Genomic DNA, 20,071 nt, shown 5'->3' with positions numbered 1-20,071 from the left:
AGCCTTCAGGCTGCGGCGCCGCGAGGGTGGGGCTTTGGTCTTGGGGGGAAGGGAGCGGTGGCCCCAAGTCGGGGGGACTGCAGAGGCCGGCAGTGCAGAAGGAGGGCGGCTGAGAGCGCAGCCGCCGCCCGCGCCCCTCCGGGCCCCCAGCGCCACTCGGCTCGCTGGCTCCGCCCGCGCGCCCCCCGCTCGGCGAGCCCCGGGGCGGGGCGGGGCGGGGGCGGGGCCTGGCGGCGCTGACGTCACCCCGCCTATAAAGGGGCGCGGGCGCCGCGAGCCGGCTTTGTAAAGCCGCTGCTGAGGGTGCGCGCACTGCCGCGGCAGCCGCCGAACAAAGGAGCAGGGCACCGCCGCCGGGACCCGCCACCGACCGCCCGGGCCGCGCCGGCCCGCCGCCAGCCGCCACCATGACCGCCAACGGCACGGCCGAGGCCCTGCAGATCCAGTTCGGGCTCATCAACTGCAACAACAAGTACCTGACGGCCGAGACGTTCGGGTTCAAGGTGAACGCCTCGGCCAGCAGCCTGAAGAAGAAGCAGATCTGGACGCTGGAGCAGCCGCCCGATGAGGCGGGCAGCGCCGCCGTGTGCCTCCGCAGCCACCTGGGTCGCTACCTGGCGGCCGACAAGGACGGCAACGTGACCTGCGAGCACGAGGCGCCCGGCGCCGACTGCCGCTTTCTCATCGTGGCGCACGACGACGGCCGCTGGTCGCTGCAGTCCGAGGCGCACCGGCGCTACTTCGGCGGCACCGAGGACCGCCTGTCGTGCTTCGCTCAGACCGTGTCGCAGGCCGAGAAGTGGAGCGTGCACATCGCTATGCACCCGCAGGTCAACATCTACAGCCTGGCCCGCAAGCGCTACGCACACCTGGGCGCGCGGCCGGCCGACGAGATCTCGGTGGACCGCGACGTGCCCTGGGGCGTCGACTCGCTCATCACGCTGGCCTTCCAAGACCAGCGCTACAGCTTGCAGACGGCCGACCACCGCTTCCTGCGCCACGACGGGCGCCTGGTGGCGCACCCTGAGCCCGCCACCGGCTACACGCTGGAGTTCCGCTCCGGCAAGGTGGCCTTCCGCGACTGCGAGGGCCGCTACCTGGCGCCGTCGGGGCCCAGCGGCACGCTCAAGGCGGGCAAGGCCACCAAGGTGGGCAAGGACGAGCTCTTCGCCCTGGAGCAGAGCTGCGCCCAGGTCGTGCTGCAGGCGGCCAACGAGAGGAACGTGTCCACGCGCCAGGGTGAGTGGGGACGCCGTCCCTCGCCTCTTCACGGCCTTGCACAAAGCGCACCCCACCCCACCCCCGTCCCCACGCCTCCCGCCTTTCCTCGCCCGCGGCAATCCCGAGCGACGCCGGGTGCGCCCCCGCTGGGCGCTCAGACCACCCCACCCGGCCGCGGAGCGTGCGCTCCGACCTCGAGGAAGGGGCGAGGGGTGGGGCTTTGCCCGTCCTTGGGGGCCGTGGCGCGGCCCCCACTCCGCCTTGGGCTTGGGGCTCCCTAGGCCGCGCTCAGGCCCCGCCCCGGGTGCCACCCTCGCACCCCCTGCCCAATCTGGGTCTTCCTGACTCGTGCGGATCCCTGGGCTCCGTGGGCCCAGCCCTGGGGGAGGGGCCGCCCCTCGCCCGTTGCCTCGTGCCCTTCCCCCCGTTAGTGGGTCTTTAGTTCCAGGGCGGAGCGAGGGGTCGCCCCCGGCGCTGGGCGCGTTCGCGCTCCCTAAGGGCCGCCTTTCGCGGGCGGAATGGGGAGTCCTTTGGTCTCCGTGGGGTGCGCGCCCACCTCCCCAGGGTCTGGGCTTCTCTGCACCCCCTCTGGCTGCTGGGAGGGGTTGGCCTCTGCTGGAGGGGGGCGCCCGGAGTGTCTGCCCTTCCCCCCAGCCCCTCCTCCCGCGTCCGCCCCGCGCTCGAGGCCGCGGCCTTTGTGAGCAGGGGGCGGGCTCCTCGACAGGGCCCTCCCTCGCCCCCTTTGTCCTGCTCGGTCTCTGCGGATGGGAAAACCAGATGAGGTTGGGCGGGGAGGGAGTCGGCTTTCTGCGGGTACCCCCTGCTGGGAACCCCCCGCGCCGCCCCCCAACCCCGGGCCGGGTGTTCCGTCCGAAGCCGCCCCACGGCCTCCCTGCTCGCGCCCAGGTCCAGGGCGGCGAGGCGGGGATGGCGGCCCGCCAGGCACCCCGCCCTGCGGCTCGCGGCCGTGCGCTCTGCTCCGTGGGTGCCCGGCACCCTCGGAAAGTGCCTCCCCCACCCCCGCCTCGAGTAAACCCACCCCCTAAGACTCCCGCCTGGAACAGCTGGCTGCAACTCGACGCATCCTTTCCTGGGGCCTCCCGCTGGCCTGGCCATTTCCTACCGGCCTGCCCGCCAGAATGAGCCCCCACTTTCCGGGCTCAGATTCCCCCCTAGGCGGCTTCTCTTCCTTCTGGCGCCCTGGCCCCTCCTTTGACCCAGAACGCAGTCTGTTCCTTCTCCCCCCGGGGAACCTCTGGATGTCTTGCTCCCCCCAGACAGGAAGGTGGACCCCGGCCTCTGGAGATAGATAGCTGGGTGGGAACCCCAGGCAATGGCCCGCCTTCCTCCTGATGACCACCCTCCAGACTGTACTCTGCCCAGAAGGTTGCAGCCCGGTGGCAGCTCCCGCCCGAGGTTGCAGGCTGAGGACTGAAGTGGGCCAAGCTTCTTCCGTCCTGCAGATGAGCGGGTTTGGGCCCAGAGAGAAGCCCTGTTCCCAAGGTCACACAGCAAGCATGCAGCAGGCAGAACTGGGTTTGAGTCCAGAAAGGGTCCTCATCTGGACCCCTGACGCCTCCCAGCCTCTGGGGACCACAGGACCTCCCCTCTCCAGTCTCACACAGCACTAGGTGGGGCAGGACTCCTCACCTACTCCGCAAACACTGAACCCCTAGCGAGTGAGGCATGCTGAGGCCTGAGTGGTGAGCAAATAGGCACGTCCCGGAGCCTTCCCTGCTGGGCGCTGTGTCCTCACTGGGACGTGAGCCACATCTTGGGCAACAGACGTGTCTGGGACTCCAGGAGGTCCATGAGGGCCCCAGGTTAGATGGGAGAGGTCCCTTTCCAGGGAGGACATTTGACCTGACCTGAGGATGAACAGAAGGTGGGATGTATCAGGTGTGTGGGACAGTGTTGCAGACACAGAGTGCAGCTTGTGCAAAGGCCCTGAGGCAGAGAGGAGCAGAAAGCCCCATGCTGGCCGAGAAGCAGCTTGTGAGATTGGTCCACGGGACTGGATCAGCCAGCAGGGCTGCAGGAGTGGGTGCTTATCAATGAAGGATGCTCCGTGCTTGCCGGCTGTGTCCCACCCCTTCCCTGGGAAAGACATGGCAGGAGCCCCCTGGGGCCAGGAAGGGTTAGAGAGAGCCTGGGGTATTTTCGGCAGGTTCCAGGCGGCGAGCCTGGACAGACACCCTCTCCTTTGAGTAAGGCTCGCTGGGGGTGTCATGGTGTGATTCAGGCTGATGGGGCAGGAGGAGCCTCCGGAAATTGCAGCAGGAGAGCTGTGGGCTCATCTGTGTGTTTAAAAGGGAGGGAGCTTTGGGGGCCAAGATTGGGGCTCCCTTGGCCTCAGGTTTTGGGGTCCACTCTGACGTCTGGTCTCCCTGGCGGGATGGAGGGTGATGGGGGCCGGGCCGTGCGGGGTTGGGGGGGCGTGCCTGCAGAGGCCATTTTGGACAGGCCTGCGTGGCAGGGAGGCGGGGGCGGCTCCTCCAGACACACGTTGGGAAACGCAGGCCAGGAAGGAGGAGCCTCCTGGGTTTTGCCGGCGGGGGATATGAGTCATCCCAGCAGCCAGGGCCCGTGCGGGTGGGGTGCTTCCTGCTGAAGCTGCAAGCTGCTCTCTGGCCTCAGTATCCCCATCTGTAAAGGGCTCCACCTGGGCACGTTCTTTGTGGCCAGACCGTATTTCTGGGAGGAGGTCATCGCAGCCACCGTTAGAGGCAGTGTTGGCCACCAGGCCGTAGGGTCCCGAGAGCTGCTGTGACAAGGCAGATGGCCCTCGTCCACCCGAGGTCCTGGGAAGTGGGGTCACCATGACCACACAGGCGGGGCTGCCGAGTGAGCCGTATTCAAGCTCCTTTGGCCCCTGCCTGTCCTGGGCTCCACTGCCCTGGTGGCTCAGATGGTAAGGTATCTGCCTGCAGTGCGGGAGACCCGGGTTTGATCCCCGGGTCAGGAAGATCCCCTGGAGAAGGGCATGGCAACCCACTCCAGTATTCTTGTCTGGAGAGTCCCATGACAGAGGAGCCTGGCGGGCTTCAGTCCATGGGGGGTTGCAAAGAGTTGGATATGATTGAGCGACTCACACCTGCACACACTGCCCTGGGCTCCAGCTGGACCCTGGGCAGAGCCTCAGCACAGTTCCCACCTGACCTCACAGCCCCTTTGCCTCGGGCCAGCAGCGGCCCGGGGTCTCTGTGCTCAGGAAGTGCCCAGCCCCAGCGGCTGGAAGGTGAGGCTGGCTGAGGAAGGGCTGGACGGGCCGGGCTTTGTAGGCTGTGTAAGAGTTCTCTTGATGAGGCAGGTCATGTTGGCCTCAGGGAAGGATGAGGCCACTCCTCAAGAATAAGGAAGCTCGAGTAAAAATGGAGTAGGAATTTAAGGTGGTCAGGTAGTGGCAAGAGTTGACAGCAAGGAGAAGTGAGGTGAGGCCACAGAAGTTTCTGGGCTCCCTCCATTAAACTGAATGGGGGTGGTGGAGAGCGCCCAATTTTTGACCAGTCAGGGGATTTGGGGACTGCTAAGGCTGGGGGGGATGAGACCATGGGGTGTGCTGCAGGCAGGGCTGTGCTGGACGGCCCTGGGGCTGGAGACAGGGAAAGCCGTGATGGACGGGGGCGGGGCCCGGCATCTCGGGGGCCCAGGGGGCGTGCCCGTGGGCTCTGCTGAGCCCCCGCACCTCTCTCCTTACTTCCCGGGGCTCCAGTGGGCCTGTGACTCACGCTTTCTGTGCTGCTGTTGATGAAAAGAAAAATCCCAAAGAAAACCCTGTTCCCATAGTAACCCAGCTCTAATTAGAGACTCCCAAGGCCAAGTGGGGCCTTTCCCATTGGGGCAGGGCCTTGGAGCCAGGAGGGGCCCCCCTGGATGGAGTGGACACTCCCCCCAACCCCTCCTGTAGGGGGCAGAAGACCCGGTGTCTACTTGGCATTGGGCTCCTCCATGCTTTTGATCTCCTGGCAGAACCGAGAGAACTGAGCCCGGTTGACAGAGAGGGAAACTGAGGCTGGGGGTGTGGTGCTCACACAAGGCGCCTGGCCCCCAGTTTGAGTACCTTGCTCTCCGGCCTAGGCCTGTTGATCACACCAGTTCCAGGACTGGACGCAGCCAGGCTGGGTGGGGTCTGAATGGCTGAGCAGATGGCGGTGGTCATCGTGTGGCCTGGGGCAGGGATCCACCGCTGCAGTCTTGCTTCTTCCCCCCGGTGGGAGGGGAGTTGCTGGGAGCAGCAGGGGTGCAGGGCTGGCTGAGCGCCCGGGACCTGAAGTCTCCTGGAGAAGGGCCCCCGGGCCTGTCTGGTCTGAGCCTGGTGTGCGCCTTGTGAACCTGCAGGGCCGTGTACTAGTGGGTAGGCTGGCAAGCGCGGGGGCACTGACCGCCATTCACAGCCCTCCCCTGCCCCCCTGTCCTTCCCTTGCCATCAGCCGGCCTCCCACGCATGGGGCACATGGTGCCCCGTGGCCCGGCAGGTGGGGTGGGGCAGGCTGGCTGGACGGGTCTGAGCCAGGAGGGACCCCCGCCCCGCATGCTCGGTGTGGCCCCGGGACGGCCCGGCTCTTGCAGACTGGGCGCCCCAGCAGGCCCGGCCCTTGCTGCTCCTCACCTGGTGCTCTGCGGAGGGTGTCGTGGTGAGCAGACGGCGGGCACTCACCTCCACCCCGGGGCCTGAGTAGACAGCTGATCCCTGGCACTGGGGCTCAGGGGACCCCGGGGGGCTGGGGGTCGAGCCCAGCGGTGGTGAGGGTCTGTTCAGGGTGACCTGAGGAGGCCGTGGCCACCAGTCCAGAGAGGGGAGGGAGGGTTGGGGGACAGGGCTTGGCACGAGGCCTGCGTTTGTCCCCTTCTCCTCCCAAGAGCCCGGGGACCCCTAGCTTTCTCCCTGGATGACCTTGGGCATGGGCACTATTTTTCTGTCTCCCTCTCTTTTGTGAGGCAGGGTGCCGCTGACGTGGGACACAAGACCTGGTGGCGTGGGGCTGACACCTGTCAGGCCCTCTGGGTGGTGCCTAGAGAGCCAAGAAGGGGTCCTGGGCGGGGGGTGGGGCACTCAGCCCCCAGGCCTTGCCACCCGCCAGCCTCATCTCATCTGAAGGGGCGCCTGCCACCGGCCCTGGCTTCTTAAAGGCCTGGAGGCCCACCTCACCCGACACTGAGGCTCTTAGACCCACGGTGCTTGGGGGCGCGAACTTGTGGTTGTGACCAAAGGTTGCATTTCAGCTTTTAGCTGGAGTCCACACGGGTGTGCAAAAGCGATGGGGCTGCAGCTTGTGGGAACAAAACCCCTGAAGCCACCCCTTTTGCAGACGATTTCAGGATGTGGACACATGTGAAGGTGTTAGGCAGGTCGTGTGCAAATCGCAATCTGCCGCCCGCATGCAGTTTAAGGTCAAGAAAACGTGTGTGTGAACGCAGGGGAAACGGTTAGGAGGTTGTGGTTGCCCAGCGTTCACAGAGGCTCTCCGGGGGTGCGGTGGGCATGGGGGTGGTGTGTGACTTCGCTTTTAGGAGTTTTCTAGATTTCCTGAAAGGAACGTATGCAGTTGCTCTTTGAACTTTTACACATCACAGACGCAGGAGGGAACAATGAACCACCGCATAGCAATCCCGCGGCTGCCACACCAGCTCCCTGGGCCTCCGTTCATTGTTTTTGGTTGTACTTCCTGCAGAACCCAGACATCCGGGCGTTTCATCTCGAAATCTTTGCCTGTGTCTCTGTAAACAGCAAGGCATCCTCTTACACACTGACAGCATGATTAGCAGTGATTAACCCTTCCCCTCTAACCCCGGGCCACGTTCAGATTCTCCCCGTTGGTTCTACAGTATCTTCTTGCATCTGTTTTTTTTTTTTTTTTTTTTTGCATCTGGTTTGTTGCAGAGTTTGACATCTGTAAAATCAGAGAGAGTGATGTGTAAGTGGACCTGGCAGGCTTTGGTCCTTGACTGGTCCTGCCCGGGGTCCTGGGTTCTCCCTCTGATGTGGAGGCCGAGGGGTCTGAGCCATGCGGTGGGTTCTCAGTAGCCCCCCCGCCCCCCGCTGTACTGGTGTGAGGGCAGGGCTGAGGGTCAGCCAGAACTGGGGGTTGCGGGGGTCCCTGGTCCTAGCTGGAGGCTCTCCCTGCAGGTATGGACCTGTCGGCCAATCAGGACGAAGAGACCGACCAAGAGACCTTCCAACTGGAGATCGACCGCGACACCAAAAAATGTGCTTTCCGCACCCACTCGGGCAAGTACTGGACGCTGACGACCACCGGGGGTGTGCAGTCCACCGCCTCCACCAAGTGAGTGCCTGCTGCCCGCACTCGCCCAGGCCAGCCCTTCCTGGGGGGACGACCTCTCCTGACCCTGTCCCCCCGCCCCTTGCCCCAGGGATGCCAGATGCTACTTTGACATTGAGTGGCGTGATCGGAGGATTATTCTGCGTGCGTCCAATGGCAAGTTCGTGACAGCCAAGAAGAATGGCCAGCTGGCGGCCTCCGTGGAGACGGCAGGTAGCCGCCTCGGGCACACCTCAAGCCCCAGTTCCCTGGGGGGGGGGTGGTCCTCACTATGCCATGGTCACTTACGAAGCCCGCCCTGTACCGGGCATCCTCCCAGACCGCCCCCACCTCGCCTCCCCCAGGGCTGGCGTGCTGTGTGACCCCAGGCTCCTGCTGTCCCTCTCTGAGCCACACCCTGGGCATTGCACCCCCCCCCTCGCCCCAATCCCCCTGAGGCTCACTGCTTTTCCCACTTCCTGGAACAGGGGACTCAGAGCTCTTCCTCATGAAGCTGATCAACCGGCCCATCATTGTGTTCCGCGGGGAGCATGGCTTCATTGGCTGCCGCAAGGTCACGGGCACCCTGGACGCCAACCGCTCCAACTATGACGTCTTCCAGCTGGAGTTCCGAGACGGCGCCTACAACATCAAAGGCAGGTTCCCCTGTGGGCAGGGCTGAGCGGGGCCCCCGGGGGCAGGGAGGGCCAGTATTGGGCACAGAGGGTACCCTCCTCCCCTCTGTGCCCCACTTGGCGCTCCAACATGGCTTGGGCCATTCCAGGCCCCACGTGGCCGCCAGGGGCTCAAGCTGGGGGGGAGCCCCTTCTGCTCTAGTGGGTACAGGAGGGAGACCGCGGCAGACAGAGCTAGGGGGGAAGACGGGGTCCTCGGAAGGGTCGGCAGGGGTGCCAGCGGACACTTGAGCTGTGGGTGGGAGGCGGCCGGGAGGGGCTCCATCCGTCCACCTGGGGGGACGGCAGGCCCCAGCTCCGCTCCGGGAGCCGTGATTGCAGGCCGGAGGGCAGAGCCCGAGGCAGGGCTTGACGGGGTCCCCCCTGCGCCCCTGCAGACTCCACGGGCAAGTACTGGACGGTGGGCAATGACGCGTCCGTGACCAGCAGCAGCGACACCCCGGTGGACTTCTTCCTGGAGTTCTGTGACTACAACAAGGTGGCCATCAAGGTGGGCGGGCACTACCTGAAGGGGGACCACGCGGGGGTCCTGAAGGCCTGCGCCGACACCATCGACCCCACCACGCTGTGGGAGTACTAGACCCCCGCCCCCGCGGCCCCTCCCTGCCCTGCCCCCGCCCCCGGCTAACTCTCTTCTCCTGGGGGGCTCCGCTGCGGGTGGCGAGCCCCTAGCCTTTCAAACTGGAAACCCAGAGCAAACGGTGCCCTCACCGGTCGTCCCCCGGGGCAGGTCGGCGCTCCGACCTGGCCCTCGGTGGGCTGTCCCGGCCCTCTGCCCTCTCTTCTGCACCCTGGGCGAGGCTGGAACTTCTCTCTCCTGACCTCAGACGACTCTGAGCCTTATTTCCCCCAAAGAGGCCGAGGAGGAGTGGGGGAGCTGGGAGGCCTTCCCGAGCCCCCGCCCCCCCGGAATGGCGGGGTGTGTAACTGGAATCTCCTGTCCCTCCTGAGCCTCCCCCCACCCCCGCCCCCAGGAGCCACGCTCCCGCCCCAGGCCTGTCGGTGGCCCCCCTTGTGTCTGGACAGGTCGGGGCTGGCTCCTGCCCCTGCACACCCTGCTGGGATCTGGGGACCCTGCCCCTGTCTCTCTTGGCTTTCCCTCTGGCCTGACTGGAAGCAGAAAATGACCAAATCAGTATTTTTTTTTTTAATGAAATGTTATTGCTAGAGGAGCCCCAGGCAAGCCTGGTTGTAGGCATGAGTGGGCTTGAGGGGATCTTGAGACAGAGGCCTCTCCTGGCCTCTGCGCCCTCTCCTCCCACTAGTGGTGGGGCAGGCGGGGCGCCTCTCCGAATCCAAACTCCCCCACCTTCCCAGGGGCTTCCTCTGCCCCGCCCTCCCGAGTGCCCGCCCCAGGCCCGGGTCTCACCCGGTGGTGCTGGGCCCCTCACCGCCTCAGCCAGGGCCCCGTGTGGTCGGTGCTCCTCGTCTGACCAGACTCCGGTCTCGGTGCGGGATGAAGCTGGGCGTGGCCCTCAACCCCTCAGCCGGGAGCCCCCTGGAAGCCCTGCCCCTGCCGGCTCCCCTCCCATCCGGTTAGTGTCCACCATGCATCTCACTCTGGGTGTCTTGGTCTTTTATTTTTTGTAAGTGTCATTTGTATAACTCTAAACGCCCATGATAGTAGCTTCAGACTGGAAAGAGCAAAATAAAATAATGCAAGTCTGCAGCCTTGAGACTGTGTGTGTGTGCCCCGCGCTGGGATGAAGGCAGACGGGAGGGGTGGGCTTGGGAACCGACTCCTGCACTTTAGAGGTTAGAGGTCAAGCACACACAAACCAGCACACCTGGGCAGGTGTGCCTTGATTAGGGTGTGGAGGCCTGGGCTGCCCCCTTTCCATCCTGAAGAGGCCTCCTATGCGTCCATCCACACCCCCAGACCGCAGGCTCCCACCGAGGTGGGGACCGGCCTTGAGAGGAGTCCGCTGGGTGGACTAGGCTTGCAGTCCAGGTTGGGTGCCTGGATCAGAAGACGCCGGCGCCCAGCTTGCAGAGGGACAGAGCCACTTCTCTGTCAGGCAGATAAGGCCGGAAGTTTCTGGCCTTGAGGGGTCACCTGGGTCCCGAGTCCACCCTGCCCTTCTTGGTCCCTGGCAGGCCTCCACGTGGCCAGCCCTGCAGGGACCTCCAGAGAGACAGGCGCTGGGTGGGCCCTCTTGTGCAGTCCCTCATGTTACCCAGAGCCTGCCTGTCCCCATCTTACAGAGGGGCAGACTGAGGCTGAGAGCAGCAAGGCGCAGCCTTGGGGGTGGAATGGGGCGCCCCACGGGTGTCCAACAGGCAGGCGGCAACTGAAGACGGACTTGGGCCTACTGCCGTCTCGCAGGGGCAGAGGGGGCCTGAGCGGTCAGCGGAAGCGCTGATTGGCTGCCGATGACGAAACTGGGATGCCTGCGCTGTGATTGGTGGTCCCTGGGGGCGGGAGTCTCGAGATTGACAAGGACAGATGGCCACAAAGGGATGGTGAGCTCCCAGCGGGGTCCTGGCGACCAACCCCCACCACTGTTCAAGCCAGGCTGGAAGCCAGAGGAGTCTCAGTGACGTGGAAGGAGCCTCAGATGAGGATTCCAGAGCCAAGCTCTTACAGACCGTTGGGGGCAGGGGTCCCCAGTTGGGCAGTGGAGCGAGGTGGAGGTGTGCCCAGAGGTTCTCGGGGAGGGTGCTGCCCAGGAGCGGAATGACCTGTCCTGGAGAGATTCCAGGGACCTCTGCCCGCATCCTCTGAGCCAGGCCTAGGGGCTGATTCTAAATTCCACGCATTCTGCAAAAGTGAGCACTGGCTGCGTGCGTTCCAGGGGCTGTTCCCCTTCCCCTCATCTTCTCTGCAAACGAGGTGCAAAGTCTGGTGGCGGAGGCGATCACACCTAGGGAGGAGGGGGCCTAACCCAGCACCTGGGACGGGAAGAGCGGCCAGGCCAGGGAACCACCGCACACGCAAAGGTCAGGAGTTGTGGCTGGGCCCTGGCTGGGTCCCGAGGAGGAGTGGATCTGCCCGAGTGAGGCCGTTGTCTCCAGGTCCCATGGAGGCAACAGGATGCTGTGGGAAGGAGGCGGACACTAGGGTGGCGCGCAGGAGCACCGTGGGGACCTCCAGATTCACTCCTGCGCGCCGGGGCTCCCCAAGTGCTGACCGCAAAGTGCACCCACCCCCCCTCCACCCCCCTGCCCCGCCTCCGCACCCCCGTCAGAACTGGTTCTGGGGCCCCACATCAGATTCCTGGGCAAAGCATGCAGTTCTTCCTCCAACTGGAAGTGTGTTTACCTCCTCAGCAATTTCCAGTTCACAGGCCCGCGACCCCAGGACCCTGCACACACAGGCACACAGGCCCACGAGTGGGTGTGTGCACACAGGAACACGTGAAGGCACGCACAAGAGCCCAGTGCACACTACTCAGGTGCACATGGACACGACATGCACACACGGGCACACGGGCCAGCCCCCCGGGACAAGGAGCCAGCGGGTTGCCCACCAGCCTGCCCTGACTCACAGGCTGCCGCCCTCTGTCCTTGGGGACTCCTTGCCCCGGTGTTCTCCTAGACCCTGACTGGCAGCTCCTCCCACCTCCAGCTGGGTCGGGGGCCAGCAGGGCCCCACAGTTCTGAGGGTGCGTTCCCCCCAAGCCTGCCATGGAGGACGAGCAGGAGTCCAGCCTCCCGTTGCTCAGATGGGGAAACGGGGGCCTAGAGGGTGCCCAGCGAGTCTGGTCAGGTGCAGCCCAGGCTCCCAGCTACTCCACTGGGGTTGGTTGTGAGCCCAAATGAAGAACACGCAGTTGAACTTGTAAGGAAGGAAGAAGCAAGGACAGGCAAGCTTTCTTCCCTTCCGTGAGTCCTCCCCCGGCAGGGGCAGGACTGCCTGAGGCCGGGTGGGGCAGCTGCGGGCAGCTGTGTTTCCCAAGATGCAGCCCAGCTAGAAAAAAACAGGACTTTTTTTCACAGACGGCCATTCACATCCTTTTGGGGTGGGACTTCCAGCCCTGCTGGGGGCTCCAGCCCCGGGAGGACCCAGGTGGGTCCCTCAGAGCTTCCCAGGGGCATCTTCACAGGACACTTCAAACACAGCCCCCCTGCACTCCAAAGCTCAGGCTCTTCCCCTGTTCATCTCCGGGGAGACCTCGTTGGAGGACACTCCAGACCTAACTGGGCCCCTCTTCCTCCAGGGACACAGCGGCTTCTGCCAGAATTGGGGAGGGGACCAAAACACACTGAAGTGTAAGGTGGGTGATGCTACAAAGAGACCCCCACCCCTCTGGACTCCCTGGGGACCCTCTGGCCTCAGTTTCCCTCCTTCCAGGGACAGCAAGACTGACGGGGGAGGGGCTCTGAGACCCCTGGGGCAGCAAGAGGAGAAGGGGACAGATGGGGGCTCCTGGCAGGAGGCCCGGAAAAGGGGCCCCAAGCCGCCCGGCAGGGGTGGGGCAGGGCTGAGCAATTGGCCTGAAGCCCCAGCCGGTTCGTGTGGGCCCCTGAGCTTAGCCAAGAGGAGGCCCATCCTCCCCGAGGTGTGAATAATTAAGACCAAAGCTGCAGGAGATGGAGGAGGGGACCCTGCACTCCTTTCCCTGCCCCCACGTGGCCCCACCAAACAGGGACAACCCCCAGAAGGGGTGGGAGACACACCTCCAGGAACCTGGGACTGGGCAGGCTGCTCTGAAAGAGCTATGATCCCCATCACAATTGTTGCTTTAAGAAATAAGAGGAGCCAGCAAGCAAGGGAATCTGGTTTGTTGTTCTCACTTCCCCTCGCCGCAGCAGCGGCCCCAGTCAAGAAAGTCTCGCCTGAAAAAAAAGAAATAAGAGAATAGGGGGCTTCCCTGGTGGTCCAGTGGCCGAGTCTGCGCTCCCAATACAGGGGGCCAGGTTTCAATCCTTGGTCACAGAACTAGATTCCGCCTGCCTCGAGTTAAGAGTTTTCATGCTGCGCTAATAGATCCTGAAGGCCGAAATGAAGATCGAAGTTCCCACACGCTGAACTAAGACCCTGTGCAGCCAAAAAAATAAATACTAAAAAAAGAGAAAACCAAACCTTTAAAAAGGTGTGGTATCTATGTATATATACACACATACATGCAATGGAGTACTGCTCAGTCATAACAAGGAATGAAATCTTGCTTTTTGTACAACATGCCTGGATCTGGAGGGTATGTTGCGAAGTGAAATAAGTCAAACAAAGACAGATATTGTCGTAACAAGACAAAAACAGGCTCAGAGACACAGGAACAAAGAGGTGGTTACCAGAATGGAGGACTTGGGAGAGGGGGATGAGTGAGTGCAATCGGTGAAGGGGCTTAGAGGTGCAGACATTCAGTTACAAAATGAACAGTTCCCCAGGATGCAATGCAGACACAGGGGAACTAGTTAATACTGTAACCGCTCTGTGTGGTGGGTGACAGCCGTAACCAGACTTATCCTGGTAGTAACTGTAACATATAGGACATCTCTGTGTAACACACACTATGTGCGTCTGTAGCTTACACTGTTGTGCACCTGAAACCAACACAACAGTGTAAGTCGGTGATGCTTCAGTAAAGAACCCACAAACCGAACAGGTATGTCCAGGTACTGACTGTCATGTGATCGGGTCCCCCAGAAACAAATGGATACGAGCATCGAGGCCAAAGCGGCTTCTCTGGGAGGTGACCCCAGGACGGCGAGAGGAGGGGACGGGAAGGAAGGCAATGCAGTGCTGTGGGCGCCAGGCTCCGAGCCCCGCTGGGCGGTTCAGGAGACCAGGGCAGCGCACTGCAGACAGAGCCAGCCCTGACGAGCAGGGGTGCGGGCCTGTCACCCCCGCTCCTCCCCATCATGGTGGGCTGCTTTCCCGAGGTGAGGTTCACCGTGTGATGGGGGAGCCGAGGGGCTATGTTATGCCCTGATTATCATGACCCCCACTGTATTTATTTTATTACAATTAATTAAATAACTTTTAATTGTGGTAAAATACAGTAGCATAAAGCGGGCTTCGCTGGTGGCTCAGAGGTAAAGAATCTGCCTGCCAGTGCAGGAGATGCAGGTTCCATCCCTGGGTCGGGAAGATCCCCTGGAGGAGGAAACGGCAACCCACTCCAGTATCCTTGCCTGGAGAATCCCATGGACAGAAGAGCCCGGCAGGCTACATTCCATGGGGTCGCCAAAGAGTCAGACACGAGTTAGCAACTAAACAACACTAGCTTAAAGTCTATTATCTTAACTGTTCGTGATGGTTCAGTAGTGCTCTTTATCCACATTGTTGGACCATCATCAAATCACCACTATCATCTCCAGAACTCTCTCCACCTTGTAAAACGGACGCTCTGTCCCCATTGAACACCGACTCCGGGCCTCCCAGTCCCTGGCACCCACCCTTATACAGTCTGTCTCCATGAATGTGATACTCAGGACCTCATCCGAGTGGAGTCCTACAGTGCTTGTTCTTTTCTGGTGAGCCGGTGAGCCTATTTCACTTAGCATAATGGTCCCAAGGTTCGCCTGTGTGGTAGCAAGTGCCAGAATTTCTTTTTTAAGGCTGAATACTGGGGCTTCCCTGGTGGCCCAGTGGTTAAGAATTTGCCTTGCAATGCAAGGGACACGGGTTCAATCCCTGCTCCAGGAAGATCCCACATGCTGCGGGGCAACTAAGCCCGCGTACCTTAACTAAAGAGCAGCCCCTGCTTGCTGTGACGAGAGAAAAGCCCAGCCTGAGCAGCAGTGAAGACAGCACAGCCAAAAAAAAAAAAGACTGAATCCTGTTCGGTTGTATTGATATGCCACATCTGTCCATGGGCGTTTTGGTGGCTTCCGTTTATTAGCTCTTGTGAATGATTTTGCTGTGACACGTAAGCGTACAAGACCCTGCTTTCCATTCTTCTGGGTACAGACCCAGAAGCGGGCCTGCTGGTCATGTGGCCATTCCAATTTTAAGGTTTTGAGAAACGGCCATAATGTCTCCCACAGCGGCTGCACCGCTTTCCTCCCCAGCAAGGGTGTACGAGGGTTGTTTTATTTTCCGACACAAAGAGCATCGGACGTGTCCACCGCGCCCTCCCCTCACTGTCCCTTCACAGATGCCGTTTCCCTTATCTGCGCAGACAGACCTCCCTCTGTCCTGTCGCGTAGCCTCGCCACATCCCGTCTTATCTACCTCGGCCCGTGCTCGCGGACCTTCACGTCCTATCTCGTGTGTCATGGCTGGCACAGACACTGCTGAATGGAACAACGGTGGCAGGAGCCTGTTTACAAGTCCCTGGGCTAGATTCCTGGAAGGATAATTCCTGGGTCACTTGACATTCTGATCGATGCGGTCTGATGGCCTCCCCCTAAGACCCTTCCCCCAGCCCCTGCCCAGCAGAGGGTGAGTGTTTCTTTACATCCTCCCCAACCTGGATGGAATCGCTCTTGAAGCTTCTGGCCAAGCCGAGAGGTGGGGAGCAGGGTGCAGTGTGCCTGGGGAGCCTGTCTGTGCTCACCAGGAGCGCAGGGGTCTGCTCTGGGGGCTCCTGCCTGCTGGGTTTCCTTCTTCCCCAAAGCGCCACTGGCCGATTTGAGGGGTGTAAATAAAAGCCTCCTGCACCTCCCAGGGCTCCAGACGACGTCTCATCAAAGCGCTGGTAGCCAGGGAGGCCCTGGGTCCCTGCGGCTCCCGAGGTGCCCGTGGGGGCTCAGAAGCAGCTGGGGCATGGCCAGTCCCCCCGACTCATCAGGCCCAAGGCCCTCCTCACAGAGGCCGTCGTCCCTGAGAGTGTAGCGTGGGCCCTGGCTGGGCCTCTTCCTCTTTTCTCTTGGGTTTTTCTGTTCGGGATAGTTTCTATTGCTGTCTTCAAGTTCAGTAACATTTTTTTTTTTGACCCCCCCCGCAGCATCTGTTACGAATTTCACCCGAGGTATTTTTAAAAAGATAAAACATTGCATAGTTTCATCTTTACTAATTTTTAAAATTAATCCATTTGGGGGGCCTGTGCTGGGTTTTCGTTGCTGTCCGGGCGGGCTTTCCTCTAGTTGCGGTGAGAGGGGGGCCATTCTATGCCATGGTGCCCAGGCTCCAGGGCGCGGGCTCAGCAGCTGTGCCTCACGGGCTTAACTGCCCCACAGCCTGTGGGACCTTCCCGGGCCAGGGATCAAACCCGTGTCTCTTGGATCTCCTGCACTGGTGGGCAGGTCTGCCACTTTCTTTACGAGCGCCACCTGGGAAGCCCTTCTTTCCTTTATGACCAAATACGATCCTGTCTGGATAGACCCCATTCTGCTTGTCCCTTCATCAGACGGTGGACATTTGATTTGGATGGTTTCTACTTTTTGGCTATTTATGAATAATGCTAAATTATTGTTGTATGAAACACATTCTGGGGAAACATCTCCGTAGACTTAAAACTCCAGCTCTTGATACCTGGGCCATTAGGACACCTGTAAAACCCCAGCCAAAAGCGGGGAGGGCTTTTCAGGCTACCAGCCAACCTCCCACCCCACTGCCCCCCCCAGAGTTTACAGATGGGGAAACTGACACTCCGGATGGCAGGTGATTTGCCCACTGTTCGGTTCAAAGAACACTCGCTCACAAACCAGTCCGTCCTAAAGGAAATCAGCCCTGAATATGCATTGGAGGGACTGACGCTGAAGCTGAAGCTCCAATACTTTGACCATCTGATGTGAAGAACTGATTCATTGGAAAAGATCCTGATGCTGGGAAAGACTGAGGGCAGCAGAAGGGAGTGACAGAGGATGAGACGGATGGATGGCATCACCGATTCAACAGACACGAGTCTGAGTGAACTCTGGGACATGGTGAAGGACCAGGAAGCCTGGCATGCTGCAGTCCATGGGGTCACAGAGTCTTGGCATGACTTGGCAACTGAACAACAGCCACAAAGAACAATGAAGGTAAGCTTTGTGTGGCTCCTGTGGGCCAGAGTGCATCTTCACACACAGTCTCACTGGATGCCCCACCTCCTCCTTCTGAGGTGGGTCTCTTTATCCTCATTTCACAGATTTCTGCTTCCAGCCGTTATTTCCTGAACACTCCAGACTGTGAACCGGTGCTGGAGATGGTGAGCTGGGCAGAACGGTGCTCCTAGGATCTCAGGGAGGCAGGCGTGATGGACAATCTTCCGAAGGTAGGGAATGAATCCAAGACGGCCAGAGTCTCAGAAGAGAGGTTTATGTCCCAGAGGCAGGTAACAGCGGAGCTGGGTAGGAACACCCAGCTTTGAGGTCGCCCTGGGCTTCCTTTCTGGCCTTCCTCCCCATTAGGAGGGAGAGAAAGGAGATGTCTGTGGGGGTGGTGTGGGCGCCCCCAAGGGCTGAGGCTGGGAGCGGGCTGGGCCCCCAGGATGCCTGGGACAGGGCAGCCGGGCCTCCAGCAGGTTGCAGAGAAGTGCCTCTGCCCGCAGAGCATCCTTCCCTTGCGCTGTGGGCACGTCTCCACCTTCCAGACGCACTGACCCTCCTAACTCCTGCGTGTCCACCCGTGAGGTCAAGCTGCCTTTGAAGATAAGGGCAGGGACGCCTGCTGGAGGTGCGTTTCAGAGCCCTAACTCTGGGCTGTGCTTGTGGTCACTTTGCTCGCATTCCAATTTGTATTTTCTATTTGTTTTTATATCATGTGTATTTTGGGTAATTTGAGATCACTCAGTTGTGTCTGACTCTTTGCAACCCCATGGACTGTCCATGGAATTCTCCAGGCCAGAATACTGGAGTGGGTTGCCATTCTCTTCTCCAGGGGATCTTCCCAACCCAGGGATGGAACCCAGGTCTCCCGCATTGCAGGCGGATTCTTTACCAGCTGAGCCAGCAGGAAGCCTGAATTTTGGGTAAGTGGCCTTAAACTTGGTAGAAAGGAGACAGAGAGAGACAGAGTTAACAGAGGGGACCAGACTTGGCGCCGACACAGGGAGGAGAAAGCTGCAGCCACTGTACCCCGAGAGCCGCCTCTTCCAGCCGAGGGGGGGGCGGGGGACAAGGCTTGTTTTGGGGTGCCTGGGGTGAGGTGGTTGATGAGCACCGGGCCCTGCAGAGCCCTTGGCAGCCCCCGCCCGCCGTGCCGGGGGGGGGGGGGCCCTGGGGGCCACCTCGGGGCTGCCGGCTCAGCCAAACCGCAGGCGGGCTCGGAGCTGTCCCTGGGCCGGCAGCGCGGACGCGGTGAGGAGCCCTGGGCGGTTTCCAGCCGAGGTGCTGGTTGCTTCGTTCGCTGCTCTCGCTGCTCCGGGTGGTTTCCTGTGGCTGCCGCGGCGGGGGCAGCTGGTCCTGGGGTGGGAGGAGCTCGGCCGGCCCCGCTGGGGGGGCTTGGAGGGAAAGGGGAGGGGCAGCCCCCAGGAACCAGGGGCCAGAGAGGGGGCTCAGCCCGGAGTTCCTCCCCTCCCCTGCTCCGCTGGCTGCTCCCCCTGATTTCCTCCGGCTTCCAGGCTGCCCTCCGCTGCCTTGTAAGCGAGCCCCCCTGGTCCCCAGCCTCAGGCCTCATGGGCGCGTCCTCAGGAGAACCTCCTGGACAACGCCGAGTGCTGGGCGGCACACCTCCCCCAGGCCTTCACTTGCCTTGGACACCGCCAGTTACCCCCCGCCCTGCACGCCCAACCCCCGCCGCGCGCCAGGCCCCTTAGGACCCTTTCCCCACACGTGCTACCGCCTCCACTAGTCCGCACACTCTGTAGGCCCCTCACTGATGAGCCCCTCTGGACCACCCCTGGCCGGTGATGCGGGGGAGGGGCCAGCCGGGGGCCCCTTGCCTCTTGGCCTCTTGCCTGGAGCCTCCTCCCCATCACCTCCCCAGCCCCTGGCGGCCCCTGCTGTGCCCCCGGTTCCCAGAGTCTGGTTCCCCTGTGCTGGGGAGCCTGAGAGCCCAAGACCACCCAGTTTGGTGGCAGCTTCTTGAAGCCCGGCCCAGGCCTGTCCTGCTTTAGTGCTGGGTACACAGGTGCCTGCTGAGTGCAGGGCTCAGGGCATGGTCTTCATACCACGACAGTTTTAACTGGCACCTTCTAAGGCCAAGCCCAGCCCAGCCCAGCCCAGTCAGGGATCAGTCTTTGCCAAAAATGTGCTGATCCCGACCAACAGGGATGACACAGATGGGGGTTAGACATGACCACTTCCCACCAGAGGTCATGGGAACAGAGGGCCAGCCAGCTGGGCACGACCAGCCTCTGGGAGAGAGACTTCAGTAAGTCCAAAGAAAACGCGAACAGAGCCTGCGGCAGGAAGTTATAAAAGAGGAAGCTAATTAAAAGCCACCTTCAGGAAGTCTTTGCTCATACCTGTTCCTGCTCCTGGTAGACGGAAAATCCACACATCTGGTTTGCTAGTTTTGTGAAATACACCATGTATATCGTAGGAAAAAACACACTGGGAGGAAACGCATCAAAACCAACACAATACTCAAGTCAACTAGACTTCAATACCTAACCCTCTGCCCCAACCCAACGTTCTATTCACAGCACCGCTACTAGAAATGCATCTACTGTGACATCAAAGGGAGTGTCCACTGGGCTGGTATGTGTGGTGCAGGACTTGGGAAGCACCCAGATTTTCCTTAATGGGGGAATGGCTGGATCATTTGTGGCAAATCCATACACAGAAATACCAAGGAAGGCATAAAAGGCACAGGTTAGAGCTATTTGGATCCAAGACCTGGAGGGCACGCCATGATGGGTGAAGAAAGTGAATTGCAGCCAAAGGTATGAAACCACTTTCGTGAAGACAAAGGCCCTGGGCGCTGAGAAGCAGGTGCCCGCGGAGACGTGCTGGAGGGTGAGAGGGGTGAAGAGGGAGAAATGTGACTCTGGTTACCTGAAGGGAGGATGGAAAAGAGATAACTGTGGACTGGGAGAGAAAACGTGATGTATCTACCCATGGGAACCGTAGAACAGTCTAGGACACGGAACGTGTACAGAAACGAGAACTAGATGGCATAAGCAAACTTAAAAAATACAC

At 61.2% G+C, this 20,071-nt stretch overlaps 1 protein-coding gene and 1 long non-coding RNA gene across 2 annotated transcripts; both read left to right on the top strand.

Moving 5' to 3' along the window:
- The first annotated feature begins 301 nt into the window (after window positions 1-301).
- FSCN1 (fascin actin-bundling protein 1) lies at window positions 302-9,845 on the top strand. Its single transcript, XM_061153751.1, has 5 exons — window positions 302-1,239; window positions 7,349-7,505; window positions 7,594-7,715; window positions 7,970-8,137; window positions 8,554-9,845. Exons 1-5 carry the CDS (start codon window positions 408-410, stop codon window positions 8,754-8,756), a joined length of 1,482 nt encoding a protein of 493 aa, XP_061009734.1. The 5' UTR covers window positions 302-407; the 3' UTR covers window positions 8,757-9,845.
- A 5,440-nt stretch (window positions 9,846-15,285) lies between these two features.
- LOC133063874 (uncharacterized) lies at window positions 15,286-18,159 on the top strand. The gene is made up of 5 exons (XR_009694530.1): window positions 15,286-15,506; window positions 16,631-17,029; window positions 17,137-17,262; window positions 17,539-17,663; window positions 17,868-18,159. It is a non-coding gene; the product is annotated as an uncharacterized LOC133063874 (long non-coding RNA).
- Window positions 18,160-20,071: the final 1,912 nt, after the last annotated feature.

This window comes from Dama dama, chromosome 10 (genome assembly GCF_033118175.1).
Source record: "Dama dama isolate Ldn47 chromosome 10, ASM3311817v1, whole genome shotgun sequence".
NCBI lineage: Eukaryota > Metazoa > Chordata > Mammalia > Artiodactyla > Cervidae > Dama > Dama dama.
Note: the sequence above shows the minus strand (reverse complement) of the source record. Positions and strands in the feature narration are given on the sequence as shown.

Bases quoted from the DNA above. Each gene is read 5' to 3' on its own strand.
- FSCN1 (XM_061153751.1), top strand. From the start codon at position 408: ATGACCGCCAACGGCACGGCCGAGGCCCTGCAGATCCAGTTCGGGCTC. The intron at 7,716-7,969 runs GTAGCCGCCTCG...TTCCTGGAACAG, and splicing joins GGCCTCCGTGGAGACGGCAG to GGGACTCAGAGCTCTTCCTC. The intron at 8,138-8,553 runs GCAGGTTCCCCT...GCGCCCCTGCAG, and splicing joins CGGCGCCTACAACATCAAAG to ACTCCACGGGCAAGTACTGG.